At 37.7% G+C, this 21,171-nt stretch overlaps 2 protein-coding genes across 7 annotated transcripts in view; both read right to left on the bottom strand.

Moving 5' to 3' along the window:
* LOC105392037 (unconventional myosin IC) overlaps positions 1–6,956 on the bottom strand; it is a 41,485-nt gene extending 34,529 nt beyond the window's left edge. Inside the window, exons 1-2 of one of the 3 annotated variants that reach the window (XM_048622365.1) lie at positions 6,836–6,956; positions 6,299–6,634 (exon numbers count right to left, since the gene is read on the bottom strand). In XM_048622365.1, the coding sequence (XP_048478322.1) occupies positions 6,299–6,585 (287 nt within the window). In that variant the 5' untranslated portion in view covers positions 6,586–6,634; positions 6,836–6,956. The other 2 variants (XM_048622364.1, XM_048622367.1) reach the window with 2 other exon arrangements.
* Positions 6,957–8,213: 1,257 nt separating this feature from the next.
* Positions 8,214–18,669, bottom strand: LOC105390999 (translation initiation factor IF-2). Of its 4 annotated transcripts, none has more exons than XM_038115402.2 (6): positions 18,352–18,669; positions 15,997–16,781; positions 13,511–13,627; positions 12,581–12,661; positions 9,957–10,214; positions 8,214–9,104 (listed from the first exon to the last, which is right to left on the bottom strand). In XM_038115402.2, the coding sequence occupies exons 1-6, from the start codon at positions 18,367–18,369 to the stop codon at positions 8,534–8,536; spliced, it is 1,830 nt and encodes a 609-aa protein (XP_037971330.2). In that variant the 5' UTR covers positions 18,370–18,669; the 3' UTR covers positions 8,214–8,533. The 4 variants fall into 4 exon arrangements, with proteins under 4 accessions (XP_037971330.2, XP_037971331.2, XP_037971332.2 ...); XM_038115403.2 differs by having other exon boundaries at positions 13,511–13,621; XM_038115404.2 differs by lacking the exon at positions 12,581–12,661 and having other exon boundaries at positions 18,352–18,668.
* Between the last annotated feature and the right edge of the window lie 2,502 nt (positions 18,670–21,171).

Here is a 21,171-nt window from a genome sequence, read left to right as displayed (position 1 = left end):
AGGTGTACGATATCCCTTTGAATCACATCAAAATACGATACGGTTTTGTATACTCCAATAGCAAATTTTCCATAACTTTGTAAGTATATCTATCGATAGCTGACAGTTACTTTCATACGATTTTGACAGCATACAACTTTTTATCTGTCAAAATAGTATGATAGTAGTTAACTGTCAGCTATCGATAGAAAGGTTATTAAAACTGGTAGTAAGCTTAATAAGACAAAAACATCTTCTATTTGGAAGCCGTTTGTCCATGTCCATCAGTCGTCAACTTTCATATGTGTCAAAAAGAAACGGCTAAGATACTCCATTGTTCTATTGTGTGGTAGGAAAAAACCGGCCACCTATATTGAGCTGATAAAGTTAATTAATGCGTGTAGGTATTTAACTTTACGTATCAATGACTAAGCTTCATTATGTAAACTAAGACTCGGGATAGAACGGAAATGGAAGGTACCAGACCTAGTGCATAGGGGTTCTAATCTATGGTTGCAGTGAAGCCAAAATGCTAACCATACCGGAGTGGAGTATTGAGGAGTAAGTTTAATACTTACTTAGTTATTTTTTCATAATGTTAGCATGTTTAAAAAGTCAAAGTAAAACCTAAGTTAATAAGTAGGTACCTTGTTCTTGGCTGTCGTGAAGTTGTCACTGGATGAGACTAAAACCGGCGAAAAAAATCAGTTGTTATAAAGTAGTTAATAATGTAGGTACTCTAGCTAAATGATAGTTAACAATGTAGTTAAGTCTAGACACGTAAGTCCCTCTATGTGGTGGACAAAGGTAGCTGGATTCACCCTTCGTACAACTCCACGCCACGTAAAAAAGTGTAACTTCTGCGCTGTCGGGTATAAGCAGGAATTTCACCTGCTGTTTATACCTTAATACACTGCAGATCTGCAGAATACACGAAACTGGCGGCCGTCAGCCGCATTTGGAATACCCAAAAAAAACTCGAACCCACCTGTTTTAAGTCAAAACAAGATTGATGGTAGGTATATCCAAAACTCCTTGCCGCATCACTGCACAAAATATTCACTATCATCCAAACATTTCACTATCGACCTCTTTTACGTTATCACTTCCTTATCACTGATATTTTTTTCTATTTATAATAGTTACTAAAACTTTTCCCACCGAAATATTTCACCAAACACACCAAAATAGGATAACAAACGCTTCTAAGTTCTATTTTTAAATTAAAAAAATAAATGATTTTGACAGTCCACGTGCGTTTTATTTTTAAACTGGTGAGTTTACTAACGGCCAGCTCGCGCGGTCACACAAGGAGTTCGTATAGCGTTCGCGGCTTCACTGACTGTTCGTTTGTATCGAAACAACCGGTTCTGCATTGTGTTGTGTCTGCATGTGCTCGTGTATATCGCCTGAAAGGTGTATAGATGGAGCTTCGTGAACTTCGCAGGGGAAGCCTCGGTGTGATGGGGTGTTTAGACAGATGGCGGCTAAAGGTCACCCGCTAGCCTTTGACTACCTAAATACCTATAGAGTTACTTATATAAGTTATGTTGTTTTATGTTTTTACCATTAAGTAACATCTATGTGATTTACTACGTTTACAGAATTCAAAAGAGGATAATATACTTACGAAAACTGAAAACTGATAATTAATTTCTTTCCGAGTCGCACGACTGAACAGTTTCAAAAAGCAAAATAGCAAATCGAATAATTAGTAAAAAAAAACTCTTCAACGGACAAAGTTACCTGGCACTCAATGTCATAAATGATTGAATATCTGATTGTGAGTTTTGATTCGAAAGAGGTTGGAGTTCAAAAGGTTTTCGACCTCAACTTTTTATTTGAGAGGATTTAAAAAGAAATGTAAATAAAGAGGTGTGAGGTCACGATGAGTCAAGCACCAGACACCGTGGGCGGACCTGCTCCGGAACAAAAGAAGTTAAAAGAAGTACTTAATATGATATTGTTATAATCCACACACACATTCACAATCAGGTAGGTACATCCACTGCTGGACAATGGACATCATCCAAGCCCGCCTTGCAGGCCCCTGGCGCCATGTATGTATTGCAATTGCAACTCCGTGAGTGTTTATTGGCGCTTCTGCGGATATTAGTCTTGCCCAGGAGGGCAAAAATCAATGATTTTGACAATACGAGTATACCTTTGATATTATAACTAATATAAACTTGTGCTAAGTACTCCACATGAAAAGTATTCTCAAGATCACAATTTATACCTGGAGGGTTATTCAATTCAAGATATTATGATTATAATGACTATTTTGGTCTGGAAATAAATGATTTATTATTATTAACTAGCTAACCCGGCGAACTTCATACCGCCTCTTACCCTAACCTACCCTACCCTACACTACCCTACACTACCCTACACTACCCTACCCTATCCTACACTACACTACACGACCCTACCCTACCCTACCCTACACTACACTACACGACCCTACCCTACCCTACCCTACCTTTCTTACCTTTTAAACCTTCCCTGGACTTCCACGAATATGTCAAGACCAAAATTAGCCAAATCGGTTCAGCCGTTCTCGAGTTTGAGCGAGACTAACGAACAGCAATTCATTTTTATATATAAGATAAGATAACGAATAGCCATACAGCATACAGGCTACAGACGAGTATTATGAAAATTCGTTATGAGCCAGTATTTTAGCAAAAAATACTTCATCTCGGCATTGCCTGTAAAAAAAGTCAGAACACGCATTCATTACTATTGATTCTTCAAGATATTGCTAAATGTTGTTTGTCCGATTTTTTGCCACTCAAGAATGTAATAGTACCGTCAGCAGAAAGTATTTGTACCAAACAAACGCCAAGTATGTATTATAATAGGCATCGCTAACACGGCTACATTTCTGTACCTTGGCAAAGTATAAATTCAGAAGCTTACAATTTCGTTTTTATGAATAATTTTGATTTGGACAAGTTACAAAAGAGTATAAAATACAATACTTAACAACCTAATAATGATTATTTTCGGAGCTCAATTAATATTTGAATCTTTGTAACTTTTTATTTTGTTGACCATACCAAATCTATGTATGCTACCTATATTGAGCTAGAGAGCTCAATTAATGACTGTGTTCAAATTCATCATGTTCTAATCATTGAGTTACATGTTAAATCTTTGTGGGTAGTAAAATGGATTTAAGTGCATCAAATGAAAATTGATTTAGGTTAAGTACCTATATGAACTAGTTGTTAGTGTATCGGTGACAAACAATGGAGCGCGTCTAGATCTAGATTCTATCACCGTGGTGACAGGATTAGCCAGAGAGAATAGGGTCATTCGCTGACTGCCCAGGCAGGGTGGTTCGGACGTAAGTACAGGTAATACAAAAAAAAACACGCACTCACACCTTGTACTAATGTACTCCCTTGCGGGGTAGGCAGAGGTGCATTGCTGCACCCACTTTTCGCCAGAGTGTTATGTTAGTCCGAATGTAATAGGGGGCGGGCCTATTGCCATTTTACGGGCACATCCAAGACCTGAGAACAAATATCTGTGTTTAAACAAATATCTGCCCCAGCCGAGAATCGAACCCGGGACCATCGGCTCAGTAGTCAGGGTCACTAACCACTACGCCATTCGGTCGTCGTACAGGTAATACGTAATTAATTAAAATTATAGTATAAGCGTCCAACTTTCGGCATCGTACGTACCCATTGTATTCAGTGCAGCGATCACAGGATTCGATACTATTTTCGAATCTACACAAACATATGGAAAAAACAAATGTCACTTTTCGAACTGACAAATTTGCCTTACATTTTGACAGTGACAGTTGACGATACTATTCTTTTTCCATTGTGTAGTTTCGAAAATAGTATCGAATCCTGTGATTGACGTACAGTATTATTTGTATGTACCTATAGAAATGCACACAAGTTCGTCCAATTCATCGGCATTACCGACGCCGCTTCTCCATACATTTATGAAAATCCGTTTGGTCCGATATGTTTGATACCGATAATTAGGTGGATGCTTATTTTACGAGTATAAGTACTTATCTGTGAATGTGCTGTATTGAAGTGTGTCAACATAATGATCGTTACTCAATTTAGATACACCGCACTAAATGGATACCAATCAAAATAAATTGATTGCAATGCGGCTGATCACTTTTTTATTATTGTTGCGTTGTGCAATGGTAGCTGTATTTGTATCAATAGCTGATCGAAGTCCCTTTATGAAGGAATATAAGATTATAATGATTTATACTATAAGTACTGCTGGATCAGATCAAAGTTTTAATTGACATCAGAATAACACAGGGTGTCCGTGAAAGTATGGCCAGTAAAATAGTATCAGGGGGTTCTACTCCAAAAAAAACCGACACTCTGAACAGTGCCACAAACTTCTAGAGAGCTCACGTAAATGTCTTAATATTTCTCCGAGATATGGACCAATTTATAGTTAACTGTCACCGGAACATAAGTTTCTTGCACTATATAGTGCCACAAACTTATCTGTTCCGGTGAGAGCGAACTAAATGGATCCATATCTCATTACTTACTAATAAATTGTATATTGTAAAAGATTAGATGGGTTTATTAACACCGCGAGAGCGAATTAACAATACGAACAAACTTAAAATTTTATAGAATTAAGAAATAGTTATTAGACTTTTATGTGAGCTGTCACCGGAACAGATAAGTTTGTGGCACTGTACGTCGGACGATACGATGTGGCATTGACAGATAGGTTTAAAAAAAAAAAGTACCTTAGTATCTACATCGGTCACGGCTAACTCTAGTGATGGCGACATCGCACGCGCAATAAATGAACGATTAAAAATGAAAAATAAATATTAAGACTAACTAAAAATGCATACTTTTATAAAATAGCTTTAATTACTTTAAACGGCCAAAACAAACTTAGTACATAATTCAAGGTTAGTAGGTATTATTTACAACAAACACAATTTTGTAATTACATTAGAAATGGAATTACAAAATTGTAATTTGCACATGGGCACAATTTCATCAATGTACCTGCTACCGACTGCTGCACCTACTAGTCTAGCCTAGAAGGCTTATAGGAAAAGTATTAACTTTATTAGTATTAACCTAATAATAAATTTAAGTCAATTGCATCTTTATCGGCAATAATATAGGTAAGTACCTACTTAATTACAAATATCAAACGTACCTAACTGGGTACATTTGTGAGATATCAAGCGGTAATGAGAAATGCGCAATGGAACTGTCTAAGCAGTTAGTACTAGCTTAAAGTTTATTACTTCATTCATAACCTAACGGCCTAAGAACGCATACACCCATGAATGTTACAATACATTGCGGATATGTGACATAATTGCTCATAACTGTCACCGTTCACTGATTCTCTTGTCCCCCAATGCCAGCTACGGCTAAGCCATATTCGCTCCTTTGCTATAGTGAGAAGAGTCTTGTGAGTGAGAAGGAATTTAACAAGGGGGACTGTTGGTAACTGTCTCAGTCAAAGAGGTACCGTTGTCAGTGCGAAGTTGTTATGGAAGGCCGAGCCGTGAAACAAGACAATTGAAAAAGAAAAAATTGTTTTGTCGCACACAACAAAGAATATGGCTAAAATAGTCAGTCATAGTAAAATTGTCTTATTATATTATTGAACGTCGGAAGTATATGCATAATTCTCCATAAAAGCCAAATTAATGTTCATACCCAACACCGAGTTCTAATTTGCGTCAATCAATTCCTTATTAGGTAAATTTCAGGTCGATAAGATATCGATATCTATAATCGATAGGCACGTATGTCGAAGATAACACAGTGATAACTAAAATGCAATTAATATAATTGATAGTTTCAAGAAATGTTATTAAAATTGAATTTTACTTAATAGCATAAATTAAAATTAATAATCCTAGGCTTAAATACAGGTGTACATATAGCTAAGCCAGCATTTTAATAGACAGTGGAGTGGAGTTTACTGATTAAGACAACCATGAGATTTTACAAAAAAAAATATATAAACAAAACGTTTCCATGTAAAAACACAGTTATACAATTATATATAACTAACCGGCTCTTTAAATCAGTGCAGAACGGTGACAAACGCTAATCCAGCTTTAGTGCCAATTTCGCCATAGTCGGTTATCTAACCGACCAGTTATCATACATCAATTATGCGTCATCTCCATATAACATTCATGACAGATGTGTCAAAAGTCAACCACTACTCCCTGCGGTTATGCTCTAACCGACTATGGAGAAATTGGCACTTAGTGTTTGTCACCGGCACGCTAAGAAGCATACATCAGTGCAAACACTCAATACAAACTCACCTCGTAGGAGGCAACAGCGTTTCGCCGCCCTCGGTATACTGTGCCACCTTCACAGTGTGGTCATCATCAGCCACCGGTTCAGGGACAGCCGCGACTGCCACTGCTACTCCCGAAGACTCTGCCACTTTCACTGCATCAGTGACTCCAGAAGACTCTGCCACCTTGACTAAGTCAGCATTTTCCACTTTCACCACTTCAGCTGAAGCGTCCTGCACTTGTACACCGCTAGCGTCCTGCACTTGCACGCCGCTAGAGGCCGCCACTTTCACCGCGTCTTGGTCGGCCATTTTAGATTTTCAAACTTCGAATCTCGCCGTTCTACCACCCTACAACCGACTTTGGAAGAAAAAATAATAAGCGATTTTAGACAGTAATTTTATTTTCTGTATTTTATAATTATTCCTTGATTAGAGTAAGACAAAATCGCCAATTATTTTTTCTTCTATAACTCGCGTCACAAAAACATTGGTTTTTTTAATATTTGGTAATCTATATTTAATTAAATTGTATTTTTAATGGCGGGTATATTAATCGTACAAGTATTCGGCACCGAATGGCTGAAGTTATCAATTGTTATCTGAAATTCTTCTTTAATCCCCTGATGCTATCATGATTATTCGTAATTGTTCGATTGTTATAATAAATGCGATAATTCTATTGGTATGGCCTTGGTATCAACATAAGTGCATGTCTTATATTGTTATGAGGATTGAGATTCCGCAATCGTTTTCCGATGAACTAGGTATTCGTCATTTCACTGTTCGAGTTTAGATTCATTTAAGTCCGTTTCACTGACAAGACCTACCTTACAAACGACAAAGACTTCGAAGACAAATAAGTCTTATCTAAATAAAAAACACATTCAAATTAATCTGAGAAACACATTCAAATTAAATTGTCTTTCACAAGTTTTCAGCAGCAGGCCATAAGTAGTATAAGTACATTCTGCAAACTGTTTTCAATCACAAAGTCGGACCTAAGTCTTGGAATATAGCTGTTTGTATATCAGACATTAAATTTCATAATCGACAATGATGACGACCATCATATGGGGTCATAGCGATGTCTCTCTGAAAGTCTATTCACACAATAGCATAGAAAATATATTTTTGAACCTTTAAGAATCAACTCATGTATTAAGATAGCCTAGCAATACCTTCTAATAAGTATTAGTCTAGATGTTTTGGGAAAAACGCTTTTGAACAGACCCCTTAGCATGAATTTTCATCGTGAACGTGAAGTAGAATTCATCGATTTTTATGAAAATATGAACAGCGCCCCTGGCGGTCGGTATCAGAGCAAAAGTTTCCCTATAAAATTCATATTAAAGATAATATTATGATGACCAGTGAAGTTTAGTCATCTACCTTATGGAAAAATCCTCAATGTAATACTGTAACCTATACTGAAAAAACGTGTACTTAAGTTAAGTATATTTCGTGCAGCGAGCACCGGATTCGATACTATTTTCGAATCTACACGAAGGGTCACTTTTACCAAACGCTAAACGTATTTAAATCCAATTTTAAATACATTTTGTACTAACTGACAGACGTATGACAGGCTACTAAATACGTTTAGCGTTTGGTGAAATTCCACCTAACATATGGAAAAAACAAATGTCACTTTTGGAACTACCTTTGCCTTACATTTTGACAGTGACAGTTGACGATACGCAACGTAAAAGGAGGATCGAAACTTGTGCTCGCGACTCTGTTCAGCTAAGATGATAGCTGTGACGCCTGTGACAGTGTTCATATTTTTCCAAACTACATGAATCATCTTAGCTGAAATGAAGTGTAAAGTGCTGCCATCTATCAAGTTGTTAAATTTGTTTGTAGTTGCACTACTCGACGCTTGATGGCGCTGTAAGGCTGACTTTAAGAACTTATATTAAAATTTTAAATACATACACTGTAATTAATTTATTTTATTCATTTAATATGTTATGTTTATAAACCAAAAGTAATAAGTAAGTAAAGTACATGTAATAGTCACATTCGCGTTCAAGTAAAACATAACTTCTAATGTGAGCTAAGTTTTAAAGCTAATACTGGCTATTACATATTATAATTTTTCACCAAAAATAATAAAATACTGAAAAGGTGCACTTACATTTAAATTAATTAAGTACCTACATAAGTCTCCCGTCAACTAGGTACACTTAAAACCTATAAATCATTTAATCTAAATTCACACCGCAAACAACACACTCATACCTTCAAACTAAATACTCTATGAAGACGGAGTTTTAGTCGTTTCCTCATCCGCCTCCTTGACCGTCACTTGTTCATCAGCTCTCTGGTACAAATAGCTTGTACCAGGGGTCGTGGTGCTCTGAGCGTAGCTGTTCGAAGCACTAGTGACCTGCCCATAGGTGCTGGACTGTCTATTGCCTCCGTAAGAGGAGTTTTGATCGTACCCCTGACCGCGACTGCCAGACGAGCCGTAAGCGTCACTGTTCTGACCGTACGCCCCCTGTCCTCTGCTACCGGTTGAGCCGTAAGCGTCATTTTGCCCATAAGCTCCTTGCCCTCGACTGCCTGATGCACTGTAACCGTCATTTTGCCCGTACGATCCTTGCCCACGGCTGCCTGACGATCCATAGGCGTCACTGCCGTATGATATGGCTTGTCCGCGTACATTTTGGTCGTAAGCGTCGGCGGGGCGTCGGCTATCCGTTTGCGCGTAAGATCCTCTGTTGGAGTCACTTTGCCCGTAAGCGCTGCTCTGCCCGTACGCGTTCTGCCCCGGACGCTGGTAGCCTTGCCCGTAGTTGTCTCGGCTGTCCAGCTTGTTTACCCCACTGAAATAATTACAAAATAAACTTTAGTAAAGATCAGGCACGTGATGATGAGGCACTAGGGGCTTACACCTTTAGGTGCTGTCTCTCTATATCTTATCTTTGGATTAATAAAAATAATGTTAATATACCTACATAGGTTCTACTTTCCACTTCAGTGAATCTCGACAAATTATGAATTATAATGCTCCTAATCAGAGATGCCACGAATATTCGGCAACTATTCGGTATTCGGCCAGTTTTTTCAGTATTCGGTATTCGGCCGAATAGTGCGTACTATTCGGGCCGAATACCGAATAGTAAATCATGTAAAAAATGACTTGTTATTTTAATCAAAATTGTGTATTTATTTCCAAATCACAACATTTTAGTACTTAAAATTAATCAGTAGTAAGTTGTGCTTGATAAAAACGAGCATTTCAGCATTTTTTGGTAGCTCATGATTGCGCTTTTCATTGTAACCATCCTCAGAAAATAACCTCTCACTATAAACGCTACTTCCAGATGAAGAAAGATAAGTTTTTGCAAATTTCAAAAGGTTCGGGTATTGTTTTTTGTTTGCTGACCACCACTTGTAAGGATCAGCCATCCGATCTAGGCGAACTATTATCAAATAAAAATTCAAAGCATTCTGCCTCCTAATAATTAGCATTTCTCATATAATCTGTAGCGACTTCTTCAAAGCAGTTCCAGGAACAAAAAAAACAGGTTGTAGCGCCGAATATTCGGCGGCCGAATATTCGGCGCTTCGGCCGGCAGCGTCGCCGAATATTCGGTATTCGGTATTCGGCCAATTCACTATTCGTGGCAACACTACTCCTAATCTACTCAGTATCCAGTTCATTAATTTCTCACCTCTGGTCCCTGTAAGGTCGTCGCTCCCCCACGCTATGCCAGCCACTGGGTCGGTACCCACTCTCCTGCCCGAAGGAACCCTGGTACGCCTGCTGGCGGTATCCAGTCGACGGGTAGGCACTCTGGTACCCTGTAGACGGGTAGGCACTTTGGTACCCTGGGGACTGGTAGCCACTCTGCCCGGTTGAAGGGTAAGCGCCGCTCTGCTGGTATGAGGTAGAAGGGTACGCGCTTTGGTACCCTGGACTCTGCTCCGGCCTGTAATAACATGGGTGGTTGGATTAGGATAAGGATCTGGATTGAGTACGTAAACATATAAAAAAAGAGACAAGCCCACTGATGGAGGAATGAAGGCAGATTGAAGGAAGGAATGTTATCGAGTTTATACGATAGTATGAAGAACACACATGAGTTAAGATTTTTTAGGCAGATAGGAGCAATATAAAAATCTACTCATATAATTAACTGGCGTGTGCAGTTCAGGACACACCTACCTAAATAGGCACCTAAAGATATTTTTTCGTTGATAAGTATACAGGGTGTCCCAAAAGTCAACGTCATCCCTTAAAGGGCTGATAGGTCAGCTCATGAGAGGCCAGAATATCACAATATGACCTTAGTAAAAACTCGATAATTTTCGAGATATTGGCACTTTTAAAAATTTGCTGAAAATCGACACCTTGGATCAGTTTTTTGCGTGCCGCCGGTACAAAAATCCATATTGTTAGAATTTGTTTGGTGTTGCATCACCCTGTATAGCCCTGCTATTGATCGCAGTCAAAATAAATATCGAGTAATGCTGTATGTTTAAAAAAAACACGGTTTTCAAAGTCATAAAAGGTAATCGTATTTTTTTATAAACAACTTTGACTCTACATACTGTAAAAAAAATATAGCACGCAAACCTGGCACCTTATTTGCAAAGATTGCTCATTTAATGCAGTTTCCAAAATGGTATAAAACGTTGCTATTGTTTCAATTAACAAAAAAGTTATTGCTATTTTAGTACAAAACGACCTCGATGTAAAATTGTTTGAAGGAAATTTATCTGACTGAATTTATTAAGGGTAAGTCATGTTGGAATGAGTAAAAGTAAAATAGGTGGTGTGGCCGGGAGTGGGAAAAGAGACAACGTTGTCACAGTTAATAAAAAAAAAACGCATTTTGAGTATCTTTCTCGAAAAAAGTGGACTATAGCAACTCCACATTCCCCATAAATGTAGCGCATGGTAACGTACATTCCTGAGTAGTGCTAATGTGTGATACTCGTATTGTACAAGTAAAACGCTTACACATGTACATTGTACACCCACAGTATCCCAAAAAGGGACAGATCAGTTTGTCATTAACATTACCTCTAATTACTTGTTATTTATTTTAAAGTTATTGTTAAACAAAACCAAACTCTCAAAATTATGATTATGACCATTAATGAGTATTATTTATTGCTGATTATGTACTTAATATAATAATGTGGTGATATAATTTTGAGAAATAAAAATAAAAGTCCATAAATGTTTGTTTTTTTTAAATAAGGTGTAAAAAACGCAAAATATGTTTTATAAGAGTTTGGTAAGTTTTTTCTTAGCTATTTTTGCGTCATCTATGTTGCCACGGCTGACCGCACCACCTATTTTACTTTTACTCATTTCAACATGACTTACCCTTAATAAATTCAGTCAGATAAATTTCCTTCAAACAATTTTACATCGAGGTCGTTTTGTACTAAAATAGCAATAACTTTTTGTTAATTGAAACAATAGCAACGTTTCATACCATTTTGGAAACTGCATTAAATGAGCAATCTTTTCAAATAAGGTGCCAGGTTTGCGTGGTATATTTTTTTTGCAGTATGTAGAGTCAAAGTTGTTTATAAAAAAAATACGATTACCTTTTATGACTTTGAAAACCGTGTTTTTTTTAAACATACAGCATTACTCGTTATTTATTTTGACTGCGATCAATAGCAGGGCTATACAGGGTGATGCAACACCAAACAAATTCTAACAATATGGATTTTTTTACCGGCGGCACGCAAAAAACTGATCCAAGGTGTCGATTTTCAGCAAATTTATAAAAGTGTAAATATCTCGAAAATTATCGAGTTTTTACTAAGGTCATATTGTGATATTCTGGCCTCTCATGAGCTGACCTATCAGCCCTTTAAGGGATGACGTTGACTTTTGGGACACCCTGTATATAAAGTATATTCCTTGACAGTGGTAAAAAGAAAGTTAGAGACTTCAAACACCACAACATATTCTTCCTTTGAAATTATATTTAGCACAGTAAAATACCTGCACACAAAGTTATATCCACATATTTTATCACAGCCAAAATCTTAAGACTGTGAAAGCAAACATCTCAAAATTAAGAACTAAAAATAATAAGGTAGACTTCACTTGTTTTAATTGGGTTTATAACAAGCGTCAGTTGCTGACTAGCCAGGGTGCTCGGTTTCTTTCGTGCACCCTAGATCTGAAATACTGAAAAAAAAAACACCTTACAGAAAACAAGGTGCTATCTGAACTAATTCAGCCACTTCGTTAATTTAAAGATGTCTGCTTCACAATCTGTGCCCGTTCCCAAACCACCTCAATGCCCCGACATCCCCTCCCCGGTACCTGTAGTATTCCCGGGCCCAGCGCCGGCCCTGATATGCCGGATATCCTCTCCCGTCATACTCCAGCTCCTCGTCCCATACTCTGTCATGCGGGCAGGGTTAGGTTAACTAACTCGCTAAGTAAATGGTTATGGTAGTGTGAATTTGTGTTTGGTAGTAGGAGGTATAAGGACAACTATTGGACGAGTACCTATGGGCGAGGCCCCATCGTTGGTTAGCCGTAGTGTCGTCGGTGCTGCCATATTTTTTTTATCACCTTCGTTTGTTACGAAGTTAACGAATCGCATCAACCCTGAGCGCGCTATTATTGCATTAAAATTAAAATGTGCATGCAGGTGCCACATGATTGCATCCCAAACCGTGTTACTTTGTCGGGATGCAACTGGAATTAATCTTGTGTCGTATTTAATAATTTATAGTATAGTATAATTATAGAATGAAGCTGCGTACACACCGGCCAAACCAACGGGTTTTGTGGACCTTTGTTGCTGTGATCTGCCCTGTATTATGTATGATAAATACTTATCTATCGTTGGGCGTTCGTTAGGCCGGTCTGTAGGCAGTTATTCTACAATTATTACAAACAATATGTAACACATTGGTGATTTAGCTTTTTCTATTAGTCTATCGGTGTCACTACGGGGCAAACGCATGCCATTTTTCTCTGGTCAAATGCAGCTAACTTTAAATAACCCATTCTTTCAGATACCTGGTGATACTCTACTCTACATATTAAACATTAAGTGCCAGTTTCAATGCTCTATCTATCGATAGATGACAGTTACTATAATTATATCTATTCTATAAATATATATGATTTTGTCACATGAAAAGTTGCACTCTGTCAAAGTCGTACGAATGTTTCATCAACTATCGATAGATAGAGTTATTGAAACTGGCAGTAAGACCATTAATTATTTATCTATCATACCTGGCGGCTCCCCACGCCGGCGCGGCGGGCTCGGGCCGTCCCGAGGCGAAGTAGTAGCCGCGGCCGCCGGCGTCCCACCCGGCCTGCCCGCGGTACGTCTCGTCCCACGGCCTGAAACTTTCAGGATACCACTCTTAACACTTTATAGTTTATAGCACTTTTTACTATGCATGGTGTTGCAAAAGTGGACTAGTAGGAAAGTGGCGGGTGAAAGAAAATTAGTTTCACAATTACTTAGTCGATTCTGATTCTGAAGGCACATATTCCAATTTTAGTGCAGTAAAACCTATAAGTACTTCGTTTAGTTTCCTTCGGTAAAATTTTAAATTTCTAAAATTAAATTATATTTCTTCAGAATCGACATAACATAATTATAAAGCATAGCATTTTAACCTACATCCAAGGTGTATTTCAAATAGTTTGGTCTTTAGTAGTTAGCCTATCATTACTATTACTTACCAGATACAGTTAGGTGTTATTAAATACTTAGCATATCTAATTATCTAATTTCTATCACATTGATCACATCCAGTCAACTGCTCAGCGTGTACCCGTTACATGTCGGTTACGATTACCGGACCAAGTATCAAGTATCACACCCCGTTACACATACTAGCAAATAAAAACGAAACCACCAGTAACTCGGAGCTAATTAAAACAAAAAACCTGAACGTGCCAAAAAGGAAAAAAAAATGCTCTAGTTCTTCGACCTTTTTGGATTTCGAAGCGGTCAGCAAGCGAGGGTCAGTCACCCACACGTCTGCAGGGTTACTCAACCGTGGGTGCCCAACGGAAAACAAGATGGACGATAAAAAAATGGGACACCGTTTTCGCGAATTGAAATTAAGTGGCCAAAGATCTCTTTGCGATTGCTTTACAGCTGAGAAGTTAATATAAGTAGCGGCATTTAATTAGATAATTTGGGGTTTATAGTTTTTTATCCAATAACAGCATGTACCAATTCACATCTCCGTATTAAAACTACTTACTGTAGGTATAATTAGATTATTTAGACGTCCATTTCCTGCATTCGTTACCTGTTAGGTATAAACTAGCAAAAAACAAACAATACCTAATGTAAAAATTACAAGCATCTACGGCCATAAGAATTTATAAAATCTTGAGCTTGTTGAATCGTTTTTTCAATTATCTCCTGGTGTTGTATGTTACGGCATAATTGAACGTACGTAATTACTTTATAAATTGTATGAAAGCTTCTAAGGCTTCTCAGGTATATTTGCGTAATTCACGCCTTGTAATTTACTAGGATCGTAATTGAGAAGATGCAATTGTGTTTAGATATACTTATACCAAGGCAGTTAGGTCAGCACAGAGATTATAATTAATTTTGACACACTTTTATGTGGTTAACCAGATAGATAGGTACTTTATCTACTGATTTCTTTATCTAATGTAAAAAAAATGTCTTTGAAAAATCATAAGAATAAATCATAGGCTGGTGTGGCATGCATGAGCGATATTTCTCATAGGGATTCGTAATATATTATATGTATAAGGGGGAGGGGGTATTTTTGGGGGATTACAATACCTACTACTTATATGTATATTATAGCTACCGTTGCGGTAGTTAGCCATTAGCCTTACTATACTCTTTTGCAACACTCTATATTGTCTTGTTGTAGCTGTACCCAGGTACTGCTACCGATGGCTAAGCACATTAGCTATAACAAATTGCTGGTTACATTCGCAAGTGTATCATCATCATCATCATCACGTCACGTGAGTGCAAAACCTACAATGGCTACCGGAAACGAAATCAAGTAACGTCCATGACCAAACACCGTTACAGTTGTAATTTTATATCTATTGAATCTGCCACAATATACCTCTACATGTGGTAAAGTCATTTTGAGGGAAAGCGTGGGGAATTATCTATTGGCATGCCCATGATTGGCATAACGGCAGTATTGTCGATTTCAGCGACTGATTACCGACCAAAGGTTACTTTAGCTTGACAAAAATGAACGAACTAGAGCTGCCATACCATCGGTACGTTTAAGGTAACGTGATAGAGTTGTGGTTTGAGCAGTTTTTCATAAACTAGACTGACCCAACAGTTCAATGTGCTCTACTTAACTACCAGTATCATTTTCAATTATTGTCTGACTACACAATGAATCTGATGCTTGCAAAATAGTGCAATACAATCATGGTGTGTATTGGTATCGATAAGTAGGTACTTCAAATAAGTACAGAGAATTTACACTTTCAGGTCGTCCCTCTTATGAAAATTATATTTGTTAGGCACAGCTGTGTTATGCTACATACATTTTATTGCAAGTCGTAAGGATCCCACCATCACACAACTCATCATCTGAATAACTTTTGGAAACTGGCACATGTTTACTTAGCATGTAAAAAAAATTATAAGTAGTCGATCGAATATGACCGTAGGAACTGTTTTTTCAATTATAGCAAGAAATCCCAAATTTGTAACCTAGAAGCATAGAAGTGAAATTCCTCACCTGTCATGAGGTCCTCTGCCGACTCCCGGCGCATACCCCCCGTATCCATCATCATACGCGCCCCCCCTGTCGTAGCGGTCGTCGTACACCGGCCGTCTATACGACGGATACGCGAACCGATCCTCAGGGTACCCCCGGTCATACAACGGACGTCTGTAGGGGTCTTCGTAGCCATACGGAACCCGCTCCCTGTATGGATCTCTCAGGAATCTATCGTAGTAGTCTGGACGGTAGCGGTCTCTGTCGTCGTATCTGTTTCTGTGGTCGCGATCGCGATCACGATCCCTATGCCTGCTGCCGTGGCCTTTCTTATCGTCCTTATCGTCTTTGCTATCATCCCCTTCCTCGCTCGTCCCGTTGTTTTTGTCTCCGTTCCTCCTATCGGAGTTGTATCTGCGGTCGTCATCGTCGTCTCTGTCTCGCTCTCCGCTTCGGTTCTTGTCGTGTCGGCTGCCAGACGTAGGTCTGTGACTGCGTCTGTCATCATCGTCGTCCTCGTCGTCATCATATCTGTCTCGGTTTCTTCTTCTTTCGTACCTGTCTTCGAGGCATCGGCCGCATCTGGCGGGTGGGTATGCTAGTCTCTCGTACAGGGGTCTCGGAGCAGGGGCGGGCGCGTACCCTGGGTAAGGGTAATAGTCATAGTAGCTCTGTCGGATCTGGCGCTGCAGCTGCTCATCCTTGGTCTCCGCGGCGGGGGCGAGGGCCGCGGGGGTGAGGGCAGAGGGGAGGGTCTCGGCCGCTGACGTCACGGATATGAGCCACGCTGTGAGTATTGGAGTTAACTGTGGAAGACAACAAATTACTATTAATTGTCATTAAAATATTGGTATGCGTGTTTGCAAGTAATAGATAAGGTCTTGGCGCACATGTCTAACATTAGATGGTCAATTTAATGTGTTTCCTTGAATAGTTACGCAGAATTTATAAGATTTCATGTGTAGATAAAGTTTATTTTCCCATTATTAATAATGTTGCTTGCAACTAATCATTGTGACTACATTGACACAGTCATTTGTATCTGTTGTTTAAGTTTTAATTACATTGGTTTTATAATGGGAGGCATTGTGTTTAAAGATCTGAAATTACGATCTTTGCATAGACAGGTTGGGCACGGAAGTGTTAGGAAATTGATAAGTAGAAGTAGACAGCAGTAAGGTCTTGGGACTAGCCCTTTCGGTGCAAGGTAGGTAGGTACCTACGACGGTCTTTATGTAGTTATGCAAATGGTAATTTGACTGCTAGTTTGAAAATGAAAAAAATATACAGCTACTTATGAAGCTGATCATATGAGTATATAGATACAATGTGCGGTTCCCTGCTTTTGCATATTAAGATTGTTAGTATAAAGATAAGATTTGGTGGTTTATTGTTGAGATATGTTCAGTGATTATATGCTTAATGTCTTGAAAACACAATAAAATAATGCATAATTTGTTTCCGGGCCTAATTGTTGCACCCAGATTTACCTAATATATCGTATAATAGGACCATGGCCTTCGCAGTAACCAGATTTTATTTAATTCTTTTGTATATGATGCGGTATCACTCCATTGTTTCTTGTTTTGGAGGTCGTACTAAATTGGAAAAATACACAAAATTGGTTTTCATTACGGGGTAAAAAGGAGGTTACGTCTTTTAAGCCCCTCTTGTTCAATGGTTTGACCTCAGCCTTAGCAACTATATACAGGATGTTCTAATTATTCTATAGATAGATAAAGTACCTAATATACTAATATTGGCATTCATGTATTGCTAGATAAAAGAGGTCGCATAATTCGACATTCTGTTAAACGTTTGGTCTACAAACACAGCACGGTTATGTTATAGTAGTTATAATAGTCACCTGCAGGACATATTGCCTCCTTCAACACTGTAGATATAGGCGTGTTAACTTTGCTTTTTAGGTTTTCTAAATCACTAGTTATTATTGTAATTTATCTAGGTTACTTCATATTGCTACTACACACAATAATCATATGGGTTTAGCCATAGACTAATGCAAATAATAAAATAAACCCTCAAAAATAAAGGTGGCACTCTATACCACCTATTGTATACTGGCACTATATTTAGATCACCTAGTGTTTGTGATAATCGTTATAGGGTTTTATTGAGCATAATTGCACATGGTACCAATCTCCATTGAAACATGTATTTTTGTTGTTGTTGACGATTATTTAAATTTAAAAAGGCATAAAATTTTGGAAACAATTTGTTACATATGAATGAATGAAAAAATAAAAAATATATACTTAGGATAATTTTGAATGTAAAGTTTAACCTGGACGTTTACGATCTAGGTAATTATGCGGCTTTAAATTAAAGCTTTAATTAAATAAGCTTTCCACTTACCAGTATAAAAAGCCCCATGTTGAATTCATAAAACTAGAAGTTCTGAGTAAAATTAACTATCAAAGTTCATCCTCAGTCACACAATTTTATAATGCACTTGGTGCTTGCAAAACCAGTTCGTCATAAGAATAAACAAAAGTGCGGCATTGACTTTAAAATGCTCATTTTACTATACGTACTGGCCGCGAAGAAACTTAAATTTAAAAATAAAAACTGTAAAATGACTATTTTGTCATGTTTAGTTTTTGAATTTTGAAATTGGAATAGCTCCGTGTACGTTGCGCGGGCGCCGGGTGCGGTGGAGGACTGGCCATCCGGAGTGGCTCCCTCGGCTTATAATAATTATAGCAATTGTGGGTTTTTTGTTTGTCCGTCCGTCTATCCAGCCTTCGCAAAGGCCTAATGTGAGGTACGGTTTTGAAGGTTGCACGTAATTATGGAGGACCTAGTTTCGTATTTGTTGGATAGGTCAACCGTAGATTAGAAATTATTATATAAATATTATATAACTTTTCATATGATTTTAATGACTTCAGCCATTACTTATATCTACTTTTTTAAAAACACGTATTTTGCCCATCTTTTAAAATACAAGCTTTCACATCTTCATCAATGCGCTGAAAGATCACAGGATGGATTTTTTTTTCGCATTTCTTCACTGAAATCTTTTGCCACTAACACATATTTCTACCAAAAATTACATTGCGATTGTTCGGATATTTTGGTTAATTAACCTGTCCTATGGAACAAAGCACCACAAAAAAATAAGCAATTACTCCTTAGACATGAAGACAGGCGTGTGGAGAATCAGAATATAAAATATAAACCAAGGAAGAGGAAGCTCCATTGTTTTATCTTATAAAACTTGTGTCCATTGTTGGATATGACGAAAATCCGATCGTATCTCTGTTATCAATCATATTTCATGTAGTTTAATTGTCTCTCATAAATTAGATACCGTTTTAAAAAATATATAGTTTGACTAAAAGACAAGTACCTAAGTACCTAGTAGGTATATTATCAATCCTTTTCAAGTTTTCTTACATCACTTAATCATTATCTTGTTTATAACACGAAACGTTCGGAAGCCGTGGTGGTGTAACGGAATAGCTCTCGACTTTAATTCGTGAGGACTTGGGTTCGAATCCGACCATGTACCAAACACCATGGACTCGGTCATGAACTTTTTAGAAATAAGGATTTTAAGTACAATTACTTACACCACGTGCTATTACGGTTAAACCTAAGCGCATCTAGACTTAGCACACATAGATATGTGAGCCCACCAACCCGCAGTAGACCAGCGTGGTGAGAAATGGTCCAAGCTTAGGAAGGTAGTTTAGACCTTAGTGGTGCAGGTACTAACACCCCACAGAGAATAGAATAGACCACGAAACCTAAGATGGGAGTTTTGTCAATTCTGTGTACCTACCTAAGAAGTTATATTTAAATCAGTTCTTCAACCTAAGCTAGCCTATACCATGTACCTACGTATTTTAGGATTTGGACCCGCCATTTTCGTAAAGCACGAAAGCTAGCTAAGGAGTTAATATTGTATTAGGTAAATGTTTTTTTTAAAGTTTGGCGCTGGCAACCCCAAGCTGTCAGCTGAGTTTTTATTTATCTCCGCTGTTTTTACTTAAAATTATTAGAAATAATAGTATTTCAGGAATTCATTGATATTCCCAACAATCAGTAAATAACTATACGCTATACCCAGTGATAAAATACAGTGAAATAGTGCTCAAACAGTGAAAATACAAAAGTGCAATCTTAACAGTCGTAACGGCTGCTAAAACAGTGCAAATTTTCAAAACAATTGATTGTAAAGTTCTCGTCGAAGATTAATAATAAACCGCAATAACTCATTTAAAATATTAATCCACATAATCTTAAGTGAAGTGAATAAACTTTACTAGTTAGTCTACACTATGATCAGGAGTACAAATACCTATGCTTTCTAAAACAATAAGTCTGATAGTTTTCAACAAAATCATTCTTCCTGGAGACAGCAATTTGCCAGAACAGTGATAAAAATCGATTGCAAGCTGTACGAACACAAAGACAACCACGCAGTAAGCTGAATGTTACATATTTATAGGGATATCTGAATTTTTAAAAGAAAATAACATCCATATTTGCGAAATCAACGCTAAGTAAACAAAATCCCGCCATCTGTTGACGAGTAGTGGAACTAGAACTAACAACACTGACAGATCTGTCATCTTACCTGATAGTTCATGTATCAGCCACCAGAGGACGCCAAGAAAAATAGAGTCAACTAAAGACAAATTCATAGAAAGTGTAGAGTCACATGTAGAGTCGCATGTAGAGTCGCATGTAGAGTCGCATGTAGAGACTTATGTAGAGCCAATCAGCGAAAAATAGAGTTTCAAGTGGAGAAATTGTAGAGCCAACCCAAATTCTTCAAAAATAGATAAAAGCAAAAGAAAATTACCTACACCTCAAGGCACAATATGGCCGAATTGGCAGCTGCACTTAATTTATTAAGAGAGCAAATTAAGCAAGACAATGAACGAAGTTTAGAGCTCCTAGAAGAAAAAATCACACTAAATATTAACAAAAATATCGACGATAAATTCAAGGCAATGCAAATCGATATAGAAAGCATTAAAGAAACTCAAAATATCCAGGAAAAGAGATTGGATGAATTCGATAAAAAGCTACGTCAAAGAAACTTAATACTGTTTGGAATTCTTGAAGAAGAGAAATGCTACATAGAGCTAGAATAATTATACTTCAAATAATTAATGTGAAAATGGAAATACCCTGTGAAAAAAATGAAATAGAGTATATTGG

This window comes from Plutella xylostella, chromosome 8, assembly GCF_932276165.1.
Source record: "Plutella xylostella chromosome 8, ilPluXylo3.1, whole genome shotgun sequence".
Taxonomy (NCBI): Eukaryota; Metazoa; Arthropoda; class Insecta; order Lepidoptera; family Plutellidae; genus Plutella; species Plutella xylostella.
Note: the sequence above shows the minus strand (reverse complement) of the source record. Positions and strands in the feature narration are given on the sequence as shown.